This window comes from Solea senegalensis, linkage group LG7 (assembly GCF_019176455.1).
Source record: "Solea senegalensis isolate Sse05_10M linkage group LG7, IFAPA_SoseM_1, whole genome shotgun sequence".
NCBI classification, from domain to species: domain Eukaryota; kingdom Metazoa; phylum Chordata; class Actinopteri; order Pleuronectiformes; family Soleidae; genus Solea; species Solea senegalensis.
The window spans coordinates 4231106-4255181 of NC_058027.1; the positions used below are offsets into that span (position 1 = coordinate 4231106).

The 24076-nt window shown below is 41.6% G+C and overlaps 2 protein-coding genes across 2 annotated transcripts in view; one reads left to right on the forward strand and one right to left on the reverse strand.

Annotated features, from left to right (window-relative positions):
* cmtm3 (CKLF-like MARVEL transmembrane domain containing 3) overlaps positions 1-24076 on the forward strand; it is a 272921-nt gene that overhangs the window by 162163 nt on the left and 86682 nt on the right. The gene's annotated exons all lie outside the window — the stretch shown is intronic.
* cdh15 (cadherin 15, type 1, M-cadherin (myotubule)) lies at positions 33-23358 on the reverse strand. Its single transcript, XM_044030880.1, has 14 exons — positions 23092-23358; positions 9999-10166; positions 8683-8838; positions 8083-8227; positions 6753-6934; positions 6530-6658; positions 5669-5851; positions 4337-4581; positions 4104-4240; positions 2624-2854; positions 2285-2524; positions 1569-1717; positions 1238-1429; positions 33-708 (listed from the first exon to the last, which is right to left on the reverse strand). The coding sequence occupies exons 1-14, from the start codon at positions 23140-23142 to the stop codon at positions 508-510; spliced, it is 2409 nt and encodes an 802-aa protein (XP_043886815.1). The 5' UTR covers positions 23143-23358; the 3' UTR covers positions 33-507.

The window sequence follows — 24076 nt, forward strand, 5'->3', positions numbered from 1 at the left end:
AAATGTGTATGAATTCTGCGTATTAGACGCTACAGTGGAGATTTACATTTATTCTGCAGACGCCAGATAAATCAAAATTCAATCAACAATACAAATAATAATAACAGTAATAATAAAAAACATTCAATTGTTTAACCTCCAAACAACAACTGGCTACAGAATATTGTGTAGATGACTCATGAAACATTCCACAGATGCTGGAATGGAGGATTTTTTGATCAAAAGAAAAAACAAAACCAGCAAAAATCATCTTATAAAACAATCACTTGTATAAAAAAAAAGAAATACATTTAAAATGCTGCTTTTTTTTCTTCATATTTCAGGCTTATTTTCAGAGTCTGAGGATAAACAAAACCACGTGGACACACATAACATGCACAGCTCCTCCTTGTGGCCGATTACGTCAGCACATTATTTTATACATTCTTATTTATTTACTTTTCCTGAGCTGAACCTCGAAAACATCACAACAAACCAGTCGCTTCCACATTTCGTCTTCCGTGCTCCTCAGCGTGGGTCATACATGTTGGCCAGTTTCTGAAAGCGTGGTCCCCAGTTGTTGAGGTAGTCGTAGTCCTGGTCTCCGTCGGAGCTGCTGGAGGCGATGGAGCTGAGGCTTCCTGCCAGAGAACCCTCTCCCTCGTAGTCATAGATCAGCGCGGTGTCGTACGGCGGCACGTTAGGGTCGTTGTCTGCTGCCTCGAGGCCCTGAGCAAGGAAGAGCGTTGGACCCATTATTAGTGATTGATAATTGCTGATAAGTGTAAAAAAAAGTCAAATATTTTACTTACGTTTTGATGAAATTTACATGCAGATTGTATAAAACATTTCTCAAGTAAAAGTATGAGCTAAAGGTGGTTGTTTTAAATTAAAGGAACATTTTTAAAGCATAAATTGTCAAATTATTTCCACCAAAAACAGTCCTACTGAAAATCTATAAATCGAAACTGGTCAATGTCACAAGTATTTATTTATTACATTTATTTTATTTATGATATATTTCTTTTATTAAAACAGCAGCTTAAATATACTGTATAAAATGTAGCTCACATATTTTACATATTTTAAAGATGGATAAAGTGCAAAAAATAGACAAAAACATAGACTTTTATCAAATCAGCACCATATAGATTTTGATTGAAACCCTGGTTTTCATATAGATTAAAAAAAAAAGATTAATTCTAATTGTCCAATACTTTAAGTATAATATATAGATCTTCTAATAGAGGCCTCTCACGTCGTTGATGTAGTCCTCGATGTCAGTGGGATCTGCAGGAGGCCTCCTGGGGTAAATGGGCGAGGGCAGGTTCTGCGGCGCGTCCCTCCTCAGCGGCTGCTTGCCCCGAGGAACACGCGACACTGGGCAGTAGGAACCCGGGGTTGAAGGCGTGTCGAGGGGATTCCACAGCATATCGATGTTAAAGGCGTTCTGCGACGAGAGAGATGAGAGTTTAGTGATCAACAAACAAAACCAGCAGTTAATATTAATTTACTACTCGAGTGCGACTACACCCTGAAACCACTTTTTAAAACAGAATCAGGAAGTCACGTGACCTGCGCAGCCTCACCTCATCCTCCTCACCCCCTCCCTGCTCGTCATAGTTGATGACGTTGTCGCGGATGTCGTCTTCCGACTCCCCGATGAGGAGACCTGTTCTTTTCTTGATGTGGTGCCGTCTCCCGCAGGTGGTCACCGCCACAGCCAGGAGGAGCAGCACTGCCATCAATCAATCAATCAATCAATCAATCAATCAATCAATCACAGGGAAATCAGTATAAAGAAGCTTTGATCATGAGACTTTAAGAGGGCACTTCCTGTTTCGTGGCCAAATGGCAGCTAAATTGAAAATGGCTAACTTCCTGTTGGGTAAAGTTTGTGTCTGTAGACGCGTCTGGGGTCGAGCTCTTGGGTCACGTATGGCCACGCCCTTTTGCCTTTGATGTGATTAGTACAGACTGACTTGTTTTTTATGATAAATGGTACGATAAACGTGCTCAGAGGAGCTCGTGCATTTACATAGGCTGCAAATCACATAACATGGGTGACAAAATCCAAAATGGCCGATTTCCTGTTGAGTTGAGGCCATGGTCCCAATGCACTTTTTTATTCGTCTTGAGCTGTGACAAGTTCACACCAAGTTTCGTGAAATTCGGTGGAACTTAATTTTGGCTTGCTATGTTTGACCTTAGCGACCTAAGAGAGACTTTTTATGCACATTAACCTCCTCAAAAATGGAGGTTTTTCCTCTTTGAGTGCTTTATCTTTGTCAAAAAATAGACTTACCCAGCAGGAGTACAACACTGGCCGTGATGACCATGAGTGCGATGAAGCTGATTCCCACACTGGAGCCTAAGACGGCGCCAGCCTCAGACCTGCAGTCTCCGTAGGAGTCGCAGGCACACACGGTGACATTGACCTGAGCATAAGCGCTCAGGACTGGGCTGCCAGAGTCTGACACCAGCATCGTGACCACATACTCTCCCTCCTCCAGCTCTATGAGGGGCCGGAGCACGGCGTGAGTACCTGAGGGAGGGAGGAAGGGAAGGATAGAGTAAAGAAAATTAGAACTTCAAATGAATCCACTCCACTCCCTCCATCCTCCCCCTTGCTGTCGTTCCTTACCATTGATTGGAACAACAGTCCAGTTGACGGACACGTAATCCGCCGTGTCAAAGTAAAAGGGTGCGGCGTGTGGAGGAAAGTCTTCATCCACTGCAGTCACGATCAGACCGGACTCCACCCGGTCTGCGGTCCTGCACACAGAGCCGCTGCGAGGGAACAGCTGAGGGGGGAAGTCGTTGGTCTCCTTCAGTGTGACGGCGACGGTCGCCGTGGTCGACACGCCTCCAGAATCTACGGAGGTGAAGGTAAGCACAGTGTTTAACATCGTATTCATCATTAATACACAACCAAATCAATCATTTTTTCCCTCTTAATGTCACACAGCAATGTGAAAAAGTCCACCTCTGGTTTTGTGGTTGGCCTTGCTGATGCAAAAATTAGGATTTTATCATTAACAGCTTCTATAATCTGTGGGATTTTTGACAGAATGTTGTGACTGAAAGTTGGTCTTGTATATTAACAAGTTTCCAATGAGTTTTAGGCTCCTGTCTTGAATAAACCTGGTTTACAGAAGCCATATTGTACATATAATAGTACTTACTAATAACATTAATTAGGGTTCCACTCCAGGTTTAACCCTTCGTGCTCACGCAGCACAGACCTGTGTCAATTGCTGTAAACTTCTTCAGACTTTGCAAAATGTGTTTTTCCATCTCCTTATGTGTTGCTGAGTCAAAGTTATGATTAACTTTATGTTACATATTAAAAAAAAGTTGCAAAATAGACACTTTATTCTTTTATTTTTGACCATAAAAACAAGCAGAGCCAACTTTATACTGTGAAGTACAGTATGTCTAAATTTCAATTAAGCCAATTTGATTTTAAAATGATTTTAGTACTTTTTGCTGAGTTGTGTTTATTATAGTTGGTGAACTAGAATAAAATCACAGATTGCCTGTAGGTTGTGCTGAAAAAGAGGATTGAAGACGCTCTATATTGCACAGAAAGCAGCCTAAATGGTCTGTGTTCACAGGTTTAAGAGAGACACTACATACTGGACATTTTGACCTGCAGAACCATTTTCTCTGAAAAGTGTCTGCTATTTTATGTGATTTCCGGGTTTATTCTAATAGCGAGGTTCAGAAATAATTATATATGGTGATAAAAGCATATAGGTCACATCATAAACATGCAGATTTTGGGGATTAGGCTAACTGGACACCTATTGACCGTAGGTGTGAGGGTGAGAGTGAATGGTTGTTTGTCTCTGTGTGACATCATGGTGATGCAAGATGGTGGCCCTTTAAATAGCAAGCCTTTTACCTTAAGTACATATAAAACGCATATTCAAAGCCAAACTGAAGTAAATATACACTTATAAACACATAATTATGAGTAGTACATCCCCCTAAATGTCACACACTGGACCTTTAAAGCAGTCCCAGGAGTTGATTTTCAAGAAACTACGTGATAGTTTACCTCAGATAGATTTTTTAAATACTTGAGGAAGAGAGTTCTATTAATTAGTGGACGAACTGACCTGTAACCTTCACGACAGCACTGTAGACGTGGTTTTTAACATGTGGAGATCTCATGTTAAAGCTTCTCTTGGCTGAAATGTCCCCTGTATTGCTGTCGATGTGCAGCCATCTCTCTGGATCTCTGATAATCTCATATCTAGCACACACAGAAAAGACAATTCATCTTTTTTATTATTATTATTTCATTTCATGGGTTAAATTTTTATAAACAGGAAAATAATCCTCCTTATACCTCAGGTCAGAATGATCAGGGTCAAAGGCAATGTTGCTCTTCAGCAGCGTACCAGGAGCCACAGACTCAGGGACCACAATCTGTACGGGGTTCTCCCTGAAATGTGGAGCTTCGTTCTCGTTCACGACGGTGATCGCCACCGAGGCCGTGCTCGCTGGGAGGTTTGGAGCCTTGTTGCTCAGAGCGTTGAGGTTTCTCACCGTTAGAATCAGGACGTATTTACTGTGGGCCTCAAAATCCAGGGGCTGCAAAAAAAAGAAAGGACAGAAAACCTGTTTATTAAAAGGAAAAAATATGAAAACATGATAAATATTATTTGAGTCTTTTATGAACATTTATAAATCTTTTTTCTCAGTTAAAATCTAACCACTAGATGGGGTTGTTGAGTTGTGTCAATGAAGACCAACACCCAACAACAACATGTGATGGACAGTGATAGGTTGTATAATCGCATAATTCAGTTATATATTTCTGTAATAAGTTGTGTAAGAGATAGCAAGGTATAAAACAGTAATAATATTATTGCTCAGCAAAGTTAACCTGCATTATTTTTTATTTATGTGATAGTCTTTAATTCTTTATAAAACCATTCATATTCCAGGCTGTTGCCAAAAGGTAAATAAAGAAAACAGTAAAAGTGTGGAGAGACGGATGTTTTTTGTTGTCAGAGGCTGTTGACTACTTTTGTTTATATAAAGTGGATTCAATTCCAAAAGAGACATGTTAACATTTATTGAATAGCCACCAGGGGGCGACTCCAGGGGACTGGACACGCGCTGTATATAGGCTTGTTTGGTGTTTTAATTACAGTTAATCACATTTACACACATTATTATTGACTATTTTATACATTAATAGATTTATATTATTATTATTGTATCAGTATAGATCACTCGATATAAAAAAAACAACAACTTTAATTTGAAATTCAGTCGTATTTTCTCCACTTTTTCTAGACCTGCCCCTCATGACAGACTGATGGGAGTATGAAACCCCACCTTCTAATTTATTTCATCAGTATCACTTCTTTCCTGAGCAGGTGATGGTCTAAGGAAAGTGCTACTTCCAGGTCCTCTTCCATAGAACATGAAGTCAATATTTTAAATTATGTTCCCATAGAATAGACGGGACATATGAGTGGATACCAGTGTGACTGACAGCTGGTATCATCTGATAAGAGCCTGGTTGCAGGTGATGCCTCTGAACGTCAACATGATTGTAGTTACACAAGTAATTTAAATCAAAGTAATGAAACATGTTACTGTTTATACCAGTCAGTAAGTCATTTTTAAAGACGGCCCGTAACGATCACAGCCCTCCCCCTCACTGTACCTTCACCACTGACAGGACGCCCTGGTTGGTTTCAGGGTCTGTAGCGATGGCAAAGTTTCCCTCAGGGTCGTTGGAAATGAAGTATCTGGCCTCCCAGTTTCCCGTTCCACGGTCGTCTCTGTCGCTCGCGTTCACCCGGCCGATCTCATAGTCGTGCCTGTTCTCCACTGCAGTCATACTGTACTACACACACACACACACACACACACAAATGAACAGAATTAAAAATAAATATCTATTTTAATTCAGAGAAACATTTTTGAGGTGCAGCGTGTAATGTAGGATGCTATGATGGCAGAAATTGAAACTACTACCCATAAGAATGTTTATACAAGTGTATAATCACTATTAAATAAAATGAGTTGGGATTTACTTGACTATAAGAGTTTGGCATTGTTCGGTTTGATTCTTCTCGAGTCATATGACATATGACTCTTCCTGTGACGACACTGACTAATCGGTGGCTGGAAGTCTGACAACATCAAGCATAGCATCGAACCCTAAATACTAAAAAATGCTAATGGAAAGGCAAAATAAGCCTGCTGGGATCATGTAGTGGAAAAGCAGCATTAGAGTAAGCCTTTTATATACGTAGGTCTGAAACGATTACTTGATTAATCGGTTATCAATCAATTACTAAAGCTTCTTTAATGTGAATGTTTTCTGGTTTCTTTGCTCCATATAACAAAGAAACCATTAAAACTGACAAAAACGTTGGTTTGTGGACAAAACAAGACATTTGAGAGAGAATATGAAAATATTTGTTAGTTGCAGGTCCTCCGTTTGTCTCACCATGAGATTTCAGTATTCTTTCACACTGGACCTTAAAATAACAACAGAAAACTCTTTTCTAAAACTCACAGAGGTGGGGTTAAACCGTGGAGCATGGTTGTTGATGTCAGTGACGTGGATGATCGCGACACCTTCACTTGTTAATCCCATGCCCGTCATATCAGCCACCTGCAGTTTCAATCGGAAACTTTTCACCACCTGAAAAATAGCACAACAACCACTTAAATAACGAACCACACAATGGGGACTTCCAAAAAGAAAACCCCCTAAAAAATTAGCAGCAATTGCTTACCTCTCTATCCAGGCCCACATCTCGCGTATATATGGCTCCTGTCTCGTTGTTAATACCAAACATAGTCTTGGTGACAGCGTTCGCAGGGATACTCTCCTGGCTGATGATGGAGTAGCTCAGAGCAGCGTTTTCCGTCATCGGGTCGTCTGCATCAGCGGCTGAAACTGACATCACGGACGTGCCTGTTGAAAGTAATCAGAAGCTTCAGTCAGCTGTTAGGATCAGCCATTAAATCAGATACTGGCCAGGATCCCCTGATATGACTAATGACTAAAACTGTAGGCTGAATAGGCTTCTACCTCCTTGAATTCTAGTCTTACATCCCCCACCACTGTTATTTTTTATGTCTATTCATTTTGGACAATGAAGAAAAGTTATATCTTCATATGCTACATCACTAGTAAGTAAGTAAGCAAAATATTATGTCCATTTCACTACAGAAGAAATTAAATGACCCCTAAGTCCATGCTTTAAACTCAATATTCTAAAAACAAACAAAAAAAAAAGAAAAAAAAAAAGGGAGAGCATTGCCAAGCCAACTTATTATAACGTAATAATTTGAGTGAACCAGTAACTGATATTTTGGCCAACTGAGGGCAGCAGTAACAAGGTAAACACAACACATGTCTTTTAATGCGACCTATTATTATTATCAGATTCATCAAAACTTACTCCATTTACAGTAATAAAATAAAAACAATTACTGCAACAGCTTTAAATTGTTATACGTTCCATGACATCATCACATGGCCTCTATTTATCAGACACCACAGTGGGCAGTTGATGTATGTGAGGTCTCCTCAAGTGTAGAAGGAGGAGCCTGTGCACGTGAGTGAGTGAGGAAAATAAATGTGTGTGTCTTTAGCAAATAGCTGCAGGCGAGTAGTTGTGTTCAGTTGTGTTCAGTTGTGTTTACTTTGATTTCTTACACAAGTATTGCAAATGAACACAAATTATCCAGTGACTCCAACTGTGTGAGCAATGCAACTTTAGAAATAACTACCTTTGGTGTGCATGCGTTGAGGAAATCTACATTTATACAGAGCTTCAATAAAGGAAACCTTCTTGTTGTAAGATATTTTTGGGAGCATTTTATAATCCACTATTTGAGTTGAGCAGTTGGTGGTCTTTGAAACAAGGGAAGCTCGTGTCAGGCCCAGATAATGATGCGATAATGATGTAAATGATGCGATAATTATGTAAAACTGACAACTATAATAGTGTTTTTTTTTACAGTGTTTATGTACAAATGGAAATGGGCTATATCACCGAGCAAATAACACACAGCGACCAGCTATTTGTCTACAGACTTGAATACACATGCGTTTACCTGGGACTGAGAACTCGGAGACAGTTCCAACAAATTGGCTCTGGGTGAAGGCGGGTCTGTTGTCATTCTGATCCAGCACCATGATCTCTATGGTGGTGGGATTCTCCAGTCTCTCTCCACTGGGCGACAGCGCAAAAGCTTTAAGCTACACACACACACAGATATGACAGACATGTTTTTCAGTAACAACAGCAGTCATGAGAGTATTGTTTCCATACTATTAATTACCACAAAAATCGTTAATTACATTGGGAAGTACTCAACAGATGACAGCTTTATTTGCCGTACATGTTCTCAACATATGCAGGAAATGGCAGAGAGATATGTGCAGGATGTTTGCGTCTACATCACGAGTCATCTGGTCTGAGACATCCTGAAGTGTCTCCCCCGACGCCCATAAAGGCTCCTGGAAACTGACCTCTGGCCGTTTGTACTAGCGTCTGAGACGGATCCATGTTAAAAACATGGACCAAAACGTGGCCACTTTCTTATTGAGCACTTAAGGGGCTTGTGCTAAGTACCTCTGTCTGATTGTGCTCCAGGACACTTCTCAAGTGTCTGGGTGATTTAAAATGTCACATCAATAAAATGCTCTCTCACGGTGAAGCTGTTGTATTTCTCCCGGTCCAGTGGCCGCTTGCTCCTGATCACTCCTGTTTTGTCATCTATCTCAAAGAGATTCTTGGGCTCCTGGTCAACGCCCGGTCCCTCCAGCTTGTAGATCACCTCACCTGTGAAGATTTTGTCCGATTTGATCTGGAGAGAAAGCGGAGAAATGACTGTTGGAACCTGGTGGGGGTTAAGGATTGAAAACCATATGTCGTAACACCAGATGTGAGTATGTTGTCAGAGACCCAGAAACAAGACTTTTTTTTAAACCCGGAGAGGCCTTTTTCACTTACATCAGGAAATAAGATTGTGAACTTATAATCCCTGAGAGACCATATTTTATGCTTTTCCCATTCACCGTTTCTGACATATCATCTGTGCGGCTCATCCATCACTTCATAAAAGCGCCTCCATATTTATATTCTGTTGGTGATCTGTAACAGCATTTGCACAACATTTACATCTCACATAACTTATAGGAAAAAAGGGTCAGTGCTGTATTCGATCATCTTGTCAGGAAGAGTTAAATCAACAGTGTGTGGCTGCATTTAAACTGGGCTCTGTGTGTGAATCAGTAGCTCATTTAAACGTTGATTACTACTCATTATTGCACTCCTTATGTACACTTGATCAATAATAAAGATATAGGATGTATCTAGGAAAAAGATGCGGCTTACTTTTAACATTTCTTTATCAAAATATAAGAGATTAAAGGTTTAAAATTAATATTTAGGTGAAATTAACCTTTAAAATATGAACTTTAAAAATGTAGTATTTTTGTGGAATCAACCTTTAAACTTTTTTTAAAAACTCCAAAGCTGAATTTTAACATTGGTCAGAACTCTCTGTGGTTTAAGGTGATTTTAAGAAATAACATGATAATGAAAACAACACACAGGGTTAGACAACAACCATAGCAACATTTTTATGGAAAAATTGTCAGTGTAGGTTGGAAATTGTGGTAAGGAAATTAGTTTGTTTAGAGATTTTTGTGATTATTTCCTCAGCTAGAGTGTGCCACTCTAACGGCGCAATACAACGTCCCAAAAAAAGTATAAAACTTAAACTGTTATTGTTTAAAAACTGTAATAGGTATCAAAACTTTGATTTAGGTTAAAAAAAGTCTCAAGTCTTGAGACCCGTTTCAAGTTTCAACCATGTCTCTACACTAAAGTATGAGGCTGGGTTGTGATCTTTTTTTCAACCGCTTTCCATTCATGTGTATGTGAAAATTCTTCACTCATTTGTATTATTGCATTATGTTAAGCAGGCACTCTAATAACATTTGTTGTTGTTTTTTTTTTTACCTGGACAAGGTTTTCAGGAACCTGCTTGCTGTTCTCCAGCACTCTGATTGGAGGGATGATCCAATCCCTCTTCACTCTGACCACTCCCACGCCTTGGTTTCTCCAGGGGTAGCGGACCTGAGGATGCAGCTCCTCCTCGTTGTGAGGAGGTTCAACAGAGCTCCACACCTGCAGGGAAAAAAAAAAACACAAACACACACCATGAAAATCACAAAAGACAGTCACCGCAATGAGTAGTTAGTCAGACATGAACACATGTTGCATTTCACTACCCACAACACGGAGATATGAGGGAATAAATCACATTTCAGACATGGAATGACAGCAGTTCTGTCATTATAGATATTTGCAGCTGTTACAAAACAATGTGAGGAGAATTCCTCAGTGCTACATCACTCCCAGTGGCCTGATGGAATATGGAAATGTAGAATCCATGGGATTGTTGAGGGCAGGAGGGATGAAGGGCCGCAGAGTCAGGTTTCACTCGCTAATACACGTCTGTGACGGCTTCCTTTGATCTGGGCGCAAACTCAGCTCGGGGTCGGGGAAACACAAACACTCATGTTAATTTCACAAGCTCTCCTTCTGTCGGGACCACATTCACACAAACTACACCCACGCATGAGAAACACACTCATACGACAGCTGTCGACTATGGATTTAGATCCTGCGCTTTCCCACCCACATTCTCCCCCTCGCACTCACAAACTCCCCCCCTCCCGCGCTCAGTTCTGCACCTGACTGGGAGTTTGGAGTCACCTTACGGGTGTGGAATTCCACGGATACAGCGTATGTGTGTATGTATGTGAACGCCTGTATATAAGTGATATACATACAGGATACGCACATGCATCAAATAAACACCAGCCCACGCTCAAGCATACGCTGTTTACACACTTCCTTCCTCCTCTGTGAGAATACACTGGAGTCAGCATTATACTTCCCACATGTTTAACAGCTCAAATCCACGGAAAGAAACGCACATAAATGTCAGTATCCACTCGCGCATAAATAAATATTGATTCACTTTTGAGTGATACCAGACAGAATCAGCCCAATGAGGGGATGAATGTGTGAATATATGGTGAATGCTCCTGTAATAACCCTGCCCAGTCTCTGGAGTGTGGGAGCTGATATTCGGATCCTCTGATCCTCTGACACACTGCAGGGCAGCGCAGGGAGGAATGGCAACAATTGTGGGCATCTGTAGGGGCCGAAGTCGGAGGGCAAGCTAATCTTAGACTGTTCTATACGGTCGACCCCCACCTATTTAGCTTTTTTGTAGCTATCATCATCCACACATCCACAGATGATGTTTACACTCACATTCCAGTGCTGTACTGTATGTCACCCACAGGAATTCATCCACTTCCATGTCGGAGACTCAAACCTCCACCAGCATCGCTCGCATTAGCTATTGTTACTTAGCCTCAAAATCAATAACAACTGTGTGACACCTGCTTAGCACATTTAAAGGTTTGACTGATTTGTGCACACGTGTTTACGTTAACTGCTGAGTGGCTTTGACATGAGTAAGGGTAATCTGGGAATAAAGAGAAGAATGAGACACATTTATACTACAAAGAATTATTTTACATAATGAGATTTCAGAAGTTGGATATCAAAATGTATATAGCGGCTAAAGAAAGTGCTCAAAAAGGGCAAACCATGATTGGCATCATCGCCAATATGACTAGAAAATGTGTAATTTTGAGTTAAGCTGCTCTCAGAAAAAACAGAGGTAACTATAGCTTCACATTCTAAAACAAGAATAGCATATCACAAATCAGTGTTTAATAACAAAGGGTTAAAATGTACCAATTTCCAGAGATAAACATGTTATTATATTATATTATATTATATTATAGATACACATCTCATTCCAACAACAACAACAGAGGAAATAGGGATTGGACAAAATTCTAACAATTTTTAGGAGTAAAATATCTGAAAAAAAGGTCAACTTTAATCCAACTCTGTAATAGAATGTGAACTAAAAAACCCAGCAGCATCATAATGATCTAAAGTGTATTTAAAACAGCCCTTTAATGATTATTGCTTGGAAAAGCCTCAGCCCCATAAACCCTCTTTTGCAAACGTTCTCAAATTATAACCACAGTTTATGTAACAGGTCTGTATTTATATATTATATAGCATTTTTTCACCCATTCAGTCACACATTATTGTCATATGATTATTGTTATTGTAGACTAGCAGAGCCAGGAATTGAACCCACAACCGTCCAGTTGAAAGGCAACTTGCTCTACCCTCGAATCCTAACAGACTAACCAGTTTAATTGTTTACCTAATACAGTAAACAATTAAGGTTCTCAATCTTTTTATACCATGTACCATCTGAGAAAATATGAGCTCTTGAAGTAACACCATTATCACCAATGTTTAAATACAGTGGTGTAAATAGACTACAGCTACAGACCTTTGGATGTGTGTGTCTTTGCTCACTTTACTCAAATATTATCTCCAACTTACTCTCCCCTATGCAGGCAAAATCCTGAACAGGTCCCCAACCAATCAAAGGACCAACACCCATTCACACTCACATTTTCACCTTTGAGCAAGTCAGCAAATCAGTAAAAAAAAAGGAAGCTGAAGAACCCAGAGAAAAAATACACAGAGAAAGAGCCTGGAACACAACTTAAACCAAGAACCTTATTCTATAAGATGTTGTAAATGTTTTACTAATCCAATTTCGATCTATGTAATCAAGTTATAGAGTCAAAACAAACATGTATTTTTCAACACTGATGCTGTGGAGTAGACAGTGGTGGGGGTCACCGACTATCTTCTACTCCTTTAATGTTTTTACCAGACCAGGATGTGGAAACACACGTGAAAGTGTCGCGTTGCCAATTAGACCAAAGCGTCCCTTTTCTGACAGAACTGAGTGATGACACCACACACATCATCAACTGTTTAAGGGGCTTTTCCCAGATACTGTTACAGCTTGACCTTTCACCTCCAGCCCTCACAGGAGTATGGACAGCTTGTTTGGGGATGAAACAGCTCTCACAGACACAGCGAATGTCACTGAGGACTGTTTGAGAAAGACTCACCCAACGTCCTTAATGTTGGATCAGTCTTGAGAAAATGTCCTGTCATGTTGTGTTAGTTCTGGTTTTAAAGCAGCAGCATAACTTTTGGTAATTGTTGTTGAGTGTTTGTGTGTGTGTGTGTGTGACAGCAGCACAGCAGTGGGGGTGGGGGTAACAAGCATTTATTCCATCAAACTGCTGAACGACTAGGGTTTTTTTGAGCAGTAGAATTTACTTCTGAAACTTTTCGTGTGTGCTTCTTTGTGCAGTTTACTAGCACAATGTTGCTGTTGTGTCCATCTCTCATCTTCACAAAATCACTTCCTGAGTGCAGCCAGACATCACAAGATTTAAACGCTGCTACACTGAGAAACACAGAGAGAGTCGCGTGGAGCTGAAAGACTTAATCTACATTTTGTGAACTCATTGGACAACAGTTTGAATGTGACAGACATTTGTTTATATTTAAAGGTTTTTAAGCACCACAGAAGCACAAACCTTCACCAAGGCCACTCAGTTACACACAATGTCGATACAGTCGTCACCAAAAATCTAATAATTCCTTCTTTAGGCCATAAACCTATTTCCCCAAATTGAAATTAAATTAAAATCCGCCTGCCTTTGGTTTGTAGCTTTCAGTCTGCCCACCGCTCACACAAACAACTATGGAACTACTATGGAATTAGATTTGTGTCAACATTTAATGGGCGGGGCTTAGGAAGCTGCCTGCTGATTGGCTACTGAATCTTGGAGCACCAGCTCAAAGGACCGGAAGTAGTCACAGGCTTGGAGTCGTTGTCCGTCTGGAACTGTTTTCCCCATCGACACCCGACAAAATAATTGTAGGTATCGACTCCAAGCCTGTGACTCCTTCCTGTCCATTGAGCTGTCACTCCAAAACCCAGTAGCCAATCAGCAGGTAGCTTCCTAAGGCCTGCCCATGGTCAGAATCGCAAAGAACAAATCAGGGAGTGCAAACACAAACAAAACTCCGATCATTGCAAACAAAAAGTGTATTTCCAACAAATAAAATACAGTATTTTTGAATGATTAAATCAATATTTTATTTGCAATTTGTGAATTTTGATTGTCACACAAATTTTGTCACAAATCTAATTCCATGAACCATTGGTTTAGCTTTGGTTAGTTGAAGATCCAGTGTGTAAACTCTGTTGCCCCCTGTGGACATCCGAGTAATTACAACAACAATGAACTCTTAGGAGTTTGTTCCACTGTACTTTGGTAAGTTATTTGTTGTTTCTCTTTTACCATAGTGTTAGTCGTCCTGACTTCATCCAGGAAACTTAGAGCTGTTCAGGCACACGGACAGGCAGCTGTTCAGGGAGTGCCTGATTGCCGATGATGGAGCATGCATTTTCAGTATCAGATGCTAACGCTCACGTGCACGACCACGTGAGAGGCTAAAATCGTGATCATGATAAAAATACGATTGTGAACTCCAACTGAAGGTCCAGGTTTATTTTAAGCAGTAGAATCTTCTTCTGAAACTTTTTGTGGGAACTGAAATCAGCACAAAATATTTGTATATAATATTTTTTAATCCAGCATAAAATCATTTATTTTCTCATATGCTTATGATTGAGCTCTTTTAAAGCACTTTCTAGTTATTCACACCGTGTGAAATGTCGCCACAGACCCAAAACAAAATTTACTGCACTACACTGAGAAACAGAGAAAGCTTCACTACAGCTTTGATGAATAAACATGTTTTATGGCAAAGAAATTGTCATAGAAAGGTTAAATATAAAGTAAAAAACTGTAGTGACCCATCTGACATGTATTTGTGACTGTTTTTTAATTTACCACTGCTGCAAAATGCATTCATCCTCAAACATTCATTCCCAAAGCCTATGGAGCCGTCACTGGTACAGAAGCATTAGGCTACTTCTTGGACACACATTCATGAAACCATTACAGCCGTCCGTCTGAGCATTTGCTGATAAACTACCATGATTTAAGTGCATTTTAATACGGCAGTGCTTATGCCTGTCAGACACAACAAACCATTCATACTGATTGATATTTTTGTTGTTAAACGTGTAAAGTAATGGTATGTGGTGTGTGTAGGGGGGAATGTTTACATCACACTACATCGGTAATTAGGAATAATAACGCCACGATTACTGTTACTGTTTTTAATAAGAGAAACATTTTTCTTCTTGTGACGTTCAATTTCTTTCTAAAAGCAACATCCATCCAGAGAACGCTCACTATGACGCTATGTGGGAGTGAAAACCTCTGTCTTTGCTTGTATCGAAATCTCTCTAGTCATCACTAGTCGTCCTCCTCCCTCCCCCTCCGTCTTCAGAGTTTCTCATAGTTTGGAGCAGTTCGTAGGGGACGCTTATAAAAAAAAAAAGGATAAACTGAAGCACAAAGGAGGTGCAGAGAAAATGTGGGAGTATAAAACGGAAGCAATTGCACGTGGATGCCCAAAAGTGCTCCAGAACCACATCACCTGACATTGTGCAGCAACATCAGGAGGAAGGAGGAGAGGAGCAAGCACACGACGGGGAGGAAAGTGAAGAGGAGGGACAGGGAGACCATGACAGGGACAAGGATGGACAGGGTGTGTGTGTGTGTGTACCTGGTCTTCCTTATGTTGCGGGGACCTAAATCTGTCTACAGTCACATAATGGGGTCTCCTCTTCCTTGTGGGGACACAAATCAAGTCCCCATGGCATAAATGACTACATTACAGGAATCATTTTATTCCTTTAGACTTTCCTATAGATAGATAGACAGATTGCTTTTTGCAACATTGGCAGACAAAGTCAAATCCCCAAGCTGTAAGTACATATTAATATCCAACTATTACTGTCTCACCAATGATGGTGGGCCACCACGGCAAAAAATGCCAGGGCTGATTTTTTTGAGCCAGTCCAGCCCTGACCTGATTCATCTCTACTGAGATCCCAGCTTTATTCGGTCGCAATCGTGCTCTTAGCATTACATTCCATTGTCAGAGCTATTGAAAAGCTCTTAAAAAGTATTTCATTTAAATTTGGACGATGCTGGCAGTACCCTGATAGTAACGTTCGATGGAACTGTCCTGGAAATGATCCAAAAACATTCATTTCCTACCCTGGTCTCCTCAATGCAGCCATGCAAACAACTCAAGGAACAACTATGTGACTAAACCGTTTTGTCTGACGGTCCCTTCAACCACAGGGTCAGAGGTCACACAGGTGTCGCCCTGTTGCAACCACAGCAGTGCTGCTCCCACACTCCTGCTCCTTGCTAAGTCATGACTGCCTGGCATCGATGGAAACTCTATTTATGGTGCCACTACAAGTGTGTGTGTGTCGGTCTTGGAGCAGATGTCTAATGCATAAGAATGCTGAGCAAGGTTATAACATAAAAAGGAGACTAAAGGTTAGGCTTCATAGACACATCAGAGATTTCATTCATTCACCCGGCAACATTTTTCATAGACACAGACCACAAAGCCAAAGAAGAACATAAATCACAAATACTTAAAAAACAATCCCCTTCTGACAGTCCCTCCAGACTTATGACAAAAAAAGTGCCAACTTATAGTCAATAAACTAAAACAACCATTCCATTCTGTCATCATCAGTGCACACGAACATTTAACAGTTTTAAATAGACCACATATAAGAAACCGATATGTAGTCTCCTGCTTTGAAAAGTGAAGACGGAAGGAGTAAGGAAGTTGCAAAAAGAGCTCCATTGAATGAAAGTCTATGGGAAATTTATACTTGATTCATAATAAACAGTTTCCTAAGGAGTTCATCAGTCATTTCAGGCAAACTGCTCATGATATGTACGTTATATAAGAATCTACTCTGTCCTCCTCTCTTGACTCTCTCTGTCCTCTTACTTCCCGGCGGGTTCGTAAGTCCTCCCCAGCCCCGTGGTTGTCGGACTCAGTGCGTGCTGAGAGAGCCACGATACGGGCAGCAGAAAGAAAATGGAGGAAATCAAAACACCCTGATGACCTGCTTTCCTATCACTCTCTTCTCTCCACCTTCACTGCCTCTATCTCTGCAGCCAAACGATCTTTCTATCAGACTAAAATTCAATCCTCTTTCTCTAACCCCAAAAAACTTTTCTCTATCTTCTCTAACCTCCTTGATCCCCCCACCCCCCCTCCTCCTTCCTCCCTTCTACCAATTCACTTTGTCAACTACTTCACAAAAAAGGTAGATGACATTCGCTCTTCTTTCTCAACCCCACCTCCTGTTCTCACCACTCCACCAACCACACATTCAGCTCCTTCTCTATCCTCTTTCTCCCCTCTATCTCAGGATCAAGTTCTTTCCCTAATAACCTCTGCCCGCCCCACCTCCTGCCCCCTTGACCCTATCCCCTCTCACCTTCTTCAGTCAATTGCTTCTGATCTTCTTCCTTTCCTCACCCACCTCATTAACACATCTCTGTCATCTGGTTGCTTTCCGGACTCTCTTAAAGAGGCCAGAGTGACCCCCCTCCTTAAAAAACCCACCCTTGACCCGTCTGAAGTAAATAACTACAGACCTGTCTCTCTTCTTCCTTTTCTCTCCAAAACTCTGGAGCGCGCTATCTTTAATCAACTCTCCTCCTACCTTCACCGGAACAACCTTCTTGATCCTCTTCAGTCTGGTTTTAAAGCAGGTCACTCGACCGAAACTGCACTTCTTGCTGTCACTGAGCAACTCCACACTGCCAGGGCTGCCTCTCTCTCCTCTGTGCTCATCCTCTTGGACCTTTCTGCAGCATTTGACACAGTTAACCACCAGATCCTTACTTCCTCCCTTCAAGAACTAGGTGTCTCAGGCTCTGCACTTACCCTTCTCTCGTCCTATCTTCAAAACCGAACATACAGAGTAAGCTGGAGAGGATCCGTGTCGGAACCCTGTCCTCTAGCTACTGGGGTCCCTCAGGGTTCTGTCTTGGGCCCTCTCCTCTTCTCTCTATACACCAACTCTCTTGGTTCGGTTATTCGCTCTCATGGTTTTTCCTATCACAGCTACGCCGATGACACCCAACTCATTCTCTCTTTTCCCAGCTCCGACACACAGGTAGCAGAACGGATCACCGCTTGTCTGACTGACATCTCTCAGTGGATGTCTGACCATCACCTGAAACTCAATCTCGACAAGACTGAATTTCTTTTTCTCCCAGGAAAGGGCTCTCCCACCACAGATCTAACCATCACCCTCGACAACTCTGTGGTAACTCCTTCTCACACCGCAAGGAACCTGGGTGTGACACTTGACGACCATCTCTCCCTCACTGCCAACATTGCTGCAACAGCTAGATCTTGCAGATACATGTTGCACAACATCCGAAGGATTCGGCCTCTCCTAACCCAGAAGGCGGCACAGGTTCTGGTCCAGGCTCTTGTCATCTCACGCTTGGATTACTGCAACTCCCTCCTGGCTGGTCTTCCTGCATGCGCCATACGACCTCTGCAACTCATCCAGAATGCGGCAGCTCGACTGGTCTTCAATTTACCAAAATTCTCCCACACTACACCGCTCCTCCGCTCCCTTCACTGGCTTCCTGTAGCTGCTCGCATCCGCTTCAAGACTCTAGTGCTTGCGTTCCATGCTACAAACGGATCCGGTCCAGCCTACATCCAGGACATGATCAAAACCTACACCCCAGCCCGCCCACTCCGCTCTGCATCGACAAACCGGCTTGCTGCTCCCTCACTGAGAGGATCACAGAGGCACTCGCAGAACTCGAGACTGTTCACTGTCCTCGCTCCCAAATGGTGGAACGATCTCCCCATCGACATCCGGACAGCTGAAAGCCTCCACATCTTCCGACGCCGACTAAAAACACATTTGTTCCGACTCTACCTCGACTAAGACGACAAAAAAAAATAAAAAATAAATTGTATTGCACTTATGACTAGCACTTCATAGTTTGTTCTACTTGAAGCTCTTACTTACTTCTAGCTCTTATTTGTACCCAAATGTTTAAATGCACTTTTGTAAGTCGCTTTGGATAAAAGCGTCTGCTAAATGACATGTAAATGTAAATGTAAATCTGACCTCCCATTTTGAAGCCTCTAGGGTCGTGATTTGGCTGGCACTGTGTAAATGTTTTGTATCTGACATGATGTTCCATTTAAGAAGAGCTGAACCTAGTGAATGAGACCATTCACTCCGTGGAAAACTAGTTACTGATGTTTGAGAAATTGAGTGAGAAGTAGAAGTTCATTTTCTCTATACTTCCATTCAAATGACACATTAGTTTATTCTCATTAGGCTTCAGAGGGTCTATGGTTTCAGGTCATCTTCAATCGCATATTATGTCTCTTTTGTTAATTATGTTTCAATATAGACGATAATAAACAATCAAGTATGGCACATATTAGTGGACCCATGGCTGTCTGTGAACTTCTGGTCCCAAAAACTGAAATAGCACAGGTGAAATAGCAGATCAAGTCTTAAAAATGGTTTGTTTTGCTCCTGGAAGACACTATTCTATTTAAGACATTTCCTTTAACAGACACAAAGGAGACACACACCTATCGGGACAACCTAATCAGACACATTCTGTTAACACAAAGACCAACAGTAGAACACAAATCCTAGATGTTTACATTTCTTGTATATTTACTGAGAAACTGTAAAAAGTTAAGGGATTCACAACTCAAAACAGAACTCCTTGGGTCAAAGTGATTAGAAAAAGACAGGAAAGGTGATAGAATATTGATTATATGAAATGCAGTTAGAGCTTCTGTGCTAATTAACTCATGTCTACAACTGGAAAGAAAGAACCTGAGGCTTGAGCAACAACAACAAAAAGAAAAAAATAAACTTCAAAGGTCAGTCAGCGAGTTTACGATCTGGAAGTTTCTCTCTCCTTTGAAACCCTAGTCAGTGTAAAACAGCTTGCAGGTATCTATGCCCAGCAGGCCCCGTGATTCAGACTCTAAACCCTCTGACTGATTGTTTCCGATGAGTGAGACCTCCGCGCCAGCTGGCCGCTGCTACACTCGCTTGATTTGTACCCAATTTCATGGTCCAGGAGTGGCTCACCGCTCTTTCCACGAGGGGGGATTACGGAGCGGGACAAATGGCATCACGTATGCATCTGGGAACAGCTGTGGCTGCTGCCCACTCCACACCACAGCATACACACTCCCAACACACCCACTCATCCAACACCGACTGTCCACATCTGAGTGAAAGCAAGCAGGTGACGCTGAGCAAAGAGTTGAACTGACAGTGGCTTATGTTATGTTTTTATTTCATTCAGATCATTGATTGGGATTTATAATAAATACGGCTTTTTGCTACCTTTGCTAAGCAGCGTATGTTTTTGGTCTCATTTCGTGAGCAGCATAATTAATAAACTAAAAAAGGTTATGGCTCAAGGAAGCAATAACGACATTTTTGATTTTGATTTAGATGTCTTTAGCAGTCATTGTACAAAGAAAATATGTGCTTTCACTCACACTGAAGGCATTAAACATGTACAATATACAGTATCTAGTCTTTGGGTTTTTTACAAAACATATTGCAACACATCATTTCTTTTGTTTGTGCATTTTCATGTGAGTTTTTGGCCATAATTGGAAGAAAAATAAGGACTTGAGATTCTGAAAACTGCCTTTAAGATGCACATTCAGTGTTTAAAAGGTATGACAAAGAGAAATGTTTTTCTCTTTCTTAGACAGAGAAATGGAAATCCACACAATTATTACAACCTTGATTGAAACTGAAACATTTACAGTATAATCCACTTTCTTGATGTTGATCTGTGTCCTGTGTGTTCCAAACATACCACCAATTTGACACTGAGCAGCGATAGTTGTGAAGTTTCCATAGAGGGAATTTTAAGCGATTGTAGTTAGATATTGCATTTTTGTGAATACACTAGAGAATGTTTCTATTTATCCAGATATTGACTTTACTCTGGTTATTCCTCATCTTATTTCTTGGACCCGTCTGACATCATTACATACATCAGCGGCCTCATTACGAAGCTTATAAAAGCTGATGACTTTGATCCTGCGCCTCTCAGGCCATATTTGAAGTTCAAATCAGTCACAGTATTATGTTCCCCGCTTTACATAAATAAAATGTGTCTAAGATCCCGAGTATTTGAGCAAAAATATACAATATGTTGTGTAACGTTATGAGGCTTAGGGCCTCACTGTGACAAATTGGTTTTCCCCACAGCTCCGTCAGTGATTTATCACTCCCGCTTTCAAAAGAGACGTTGCATATTTTCACCTGACTTTCTCCACAATCAATTTGCCAAATGTACAAAAGTAGCCCAGGTTTAAAATAACGTCTCTGAAGCACAAAGATTTATCCATTTCCACACTAAACACAAACATTGAGCATGAACTATAGAGCACATTACCGTACAAGACTTCCCCTCACAGAAGTCTCCTTCACTCTCACCCCTCTAACCTGGGCTGCATTACGGCTCCAAACAGAGGGGAGGATTGATGATGGTTGGAAGTGCTGCTGGTAATATGTCAGTTTACACTGTCATCCATTTTAGATCTCAAATAATGGCGTCTGCGAACGATGCCCAGAGCCTTCTGTACACATGTGGGGTGTCGTCCTCCTCACAACACTTCATCACTCCTTTACCACCAGGGTCAAATGTTTATATCAGCCACAACCTCAGAGTGCAGAGCCAGTGTTTAGTGCCTCTGCTGATGAAAATCAGTGGATGTTTGCCTGAGGACATCACTCAGGTAAAAAGATTGTAAACTGTGTATTTGAGCAGCAGGCCAGCGAAAGGTCATTCCCCAAACAAGATCACACTTTGAAGGGGCAGGAGGGGAGAGGTGGAGAGCGCAAAAATAGAGGGTAGACTGTACCAAGATCCACACAGCAAAGGAAGGAGAGGAGGAATCACGCAGGACAGCTCAGTGCAAACACAAAAACAACTCACAGGAGCTCATAAAATCCAATGCTTTCAATTCCAAAGCAATCAGAAACCCATTCAACCTCCATTCCAGTCACTCCACTATGCATTCTTCCAAAGTCAGCAACTAAACTTAAAGCTGCAGTGTGTAACTTAAGATTTTTTTGCTGTAGTTGATTATTGCAATTTGGTCTTTCATGAAGAGAAACTATGTAACTTTATTTGTATGCTACGTCCTTCTTTTCAAACAGGCTCACTCAAGGCCCTGGTATACTTCCGTGCGCAGCGCACACGGACCCAACGCGCTTTGTGTGCATGACGCGTTTTACATGTAGGCTGTGCGTGCAGCGCAGATTTTAGAACCACTGGGTCCTGACATTCCCTAATTTCTATCCCACCAGTAGGTGAAGTATTAAGCCTCGCTCACCAAGCAGAAAAAACATTTCGACAACAGAAGAGGTAGTTGCCAAGGATAGTCATCCGAACCTTGACCCGGCTGACACCCCGACTCCCCTGCCCTGACAGACCTTTCAGCTAATGAGCCGCTCGAACTAGTGTCCGGGAGAGCTGTAGCACCGTTCTCTTCTTCTTTGGTAAGAAAGCGTCCTATTCCCGGCATACAGACTTGTACCGCCACCCGATGGTGAAGTCAGATACTACAAGACCCTGACGTGAGAGTAAACCAGGGTTCCGCGATACGCGACGTGCACTTCTGTGTGCGCGGAAGTACACCAGGGCCTTCAGTCACTCACTCATCTTCTACCGCTTTATCCTCCACATGAGGGTCACGGGGGCGCTGGTGCCAATCCAAGCTGACATGGGGGCAAAAAGCAGGGTACAACATGGACAGGGCAAACACACAGAGACAAACAACCATTCACATTCACAACTACCGTCAAGTTTAGAGCGTCCAATTAACCTAATTACCAAACTGCATGTTTTTGGAATGTGGGAAAAAGTCAACATACTGAGAGAGAGAACCCCTGCACACACAGAGACAACATGCAAACATGCAACATGCAGACAAGGCCAACAGTCAACCTTCTTGCTGTGAGGCAAGAATGTTTGCCACTGCACCACCGTAGGAACCCCAAAAGGACCTCAAGGCTCAAATATAAAGTTAAATACATTTTTAAGCAGTAAAAATAAGGAGGTAATGATTTGTTTCTTACCTGACAAAGCAGTGCACCCAGCACAAACACCATCAACATGTTTGCTGTCATCCTCAGTACCTGCACTCAGATGATGAACCAGGGATCTCCTCTACTAAGATCTGAGCTCCTGAGTGACCCCACAGAGCAAAAAGGTCCAAACTCTTCAACCTTACACTCTCTCTCTCTCTCTCTCTCTCTCTCTCTCTCTCTTTCCCCACTTCTCTCTATCCTCTTGCTGTCTCTTCTCTCCCTGCTTCCCTCTCCGAGCGTCTGTCCCTCACAGCTCCTCCCTGTCCAAAGCTGGGGTATGTCTAACAGTCGTGGGGGTAAGGGGTTAGAATTTCACCAGCGTCCCTCCCATGTTCCCCCAGCACATGTGCTGTCACTCACAAACCCAATGAAAGAGGGAGCGAGAGGGATAAAGACGAAGAGTGGGCCAGGGCAGCTGTTGGTGGTGCAGACAGAAGTGTCTGCACCAGTTGGACATAAGTGAGTCAGTAAACTTTACTGAACACTTTTTGAAAAAGGTGCTTTTACGGGAAGAGAGAAAAAAGAAAGTCAATACGAAGTTGGACAAAGCAGAAATGTGCAGTCACTATGTATGAGGATACTTTAATCTTAATTTCTGGATGTTATGTGACATTAATCTTGTTTTTTTTTTTTTTAAACAAACAACCCAAAGTTTCCAACATGTAATCAATTATTGCCCCACAGAACTAATCCACAGCTGCAAACAAGCCAAAAACAAAACTAACAGCACCAACCTGTATGAAATAAATCATATCTTGATTAGTAAAGGTAGGGTAAGGTAAAATGTTATCTCTATAAGCCCACAACATTGTTTTGTTTTGTTAATTTAACTTTTGTCAACACTGAAAGAAAGGTTTGTTTCAGGTAAGCCACCAACTGTTTGGACAATCAATGTGTTACCAACACTAAGAATGAAACAGAAATAAAATATTTCCGGTATCTCTACAAACCCCATTTGACAACACAACCTCTG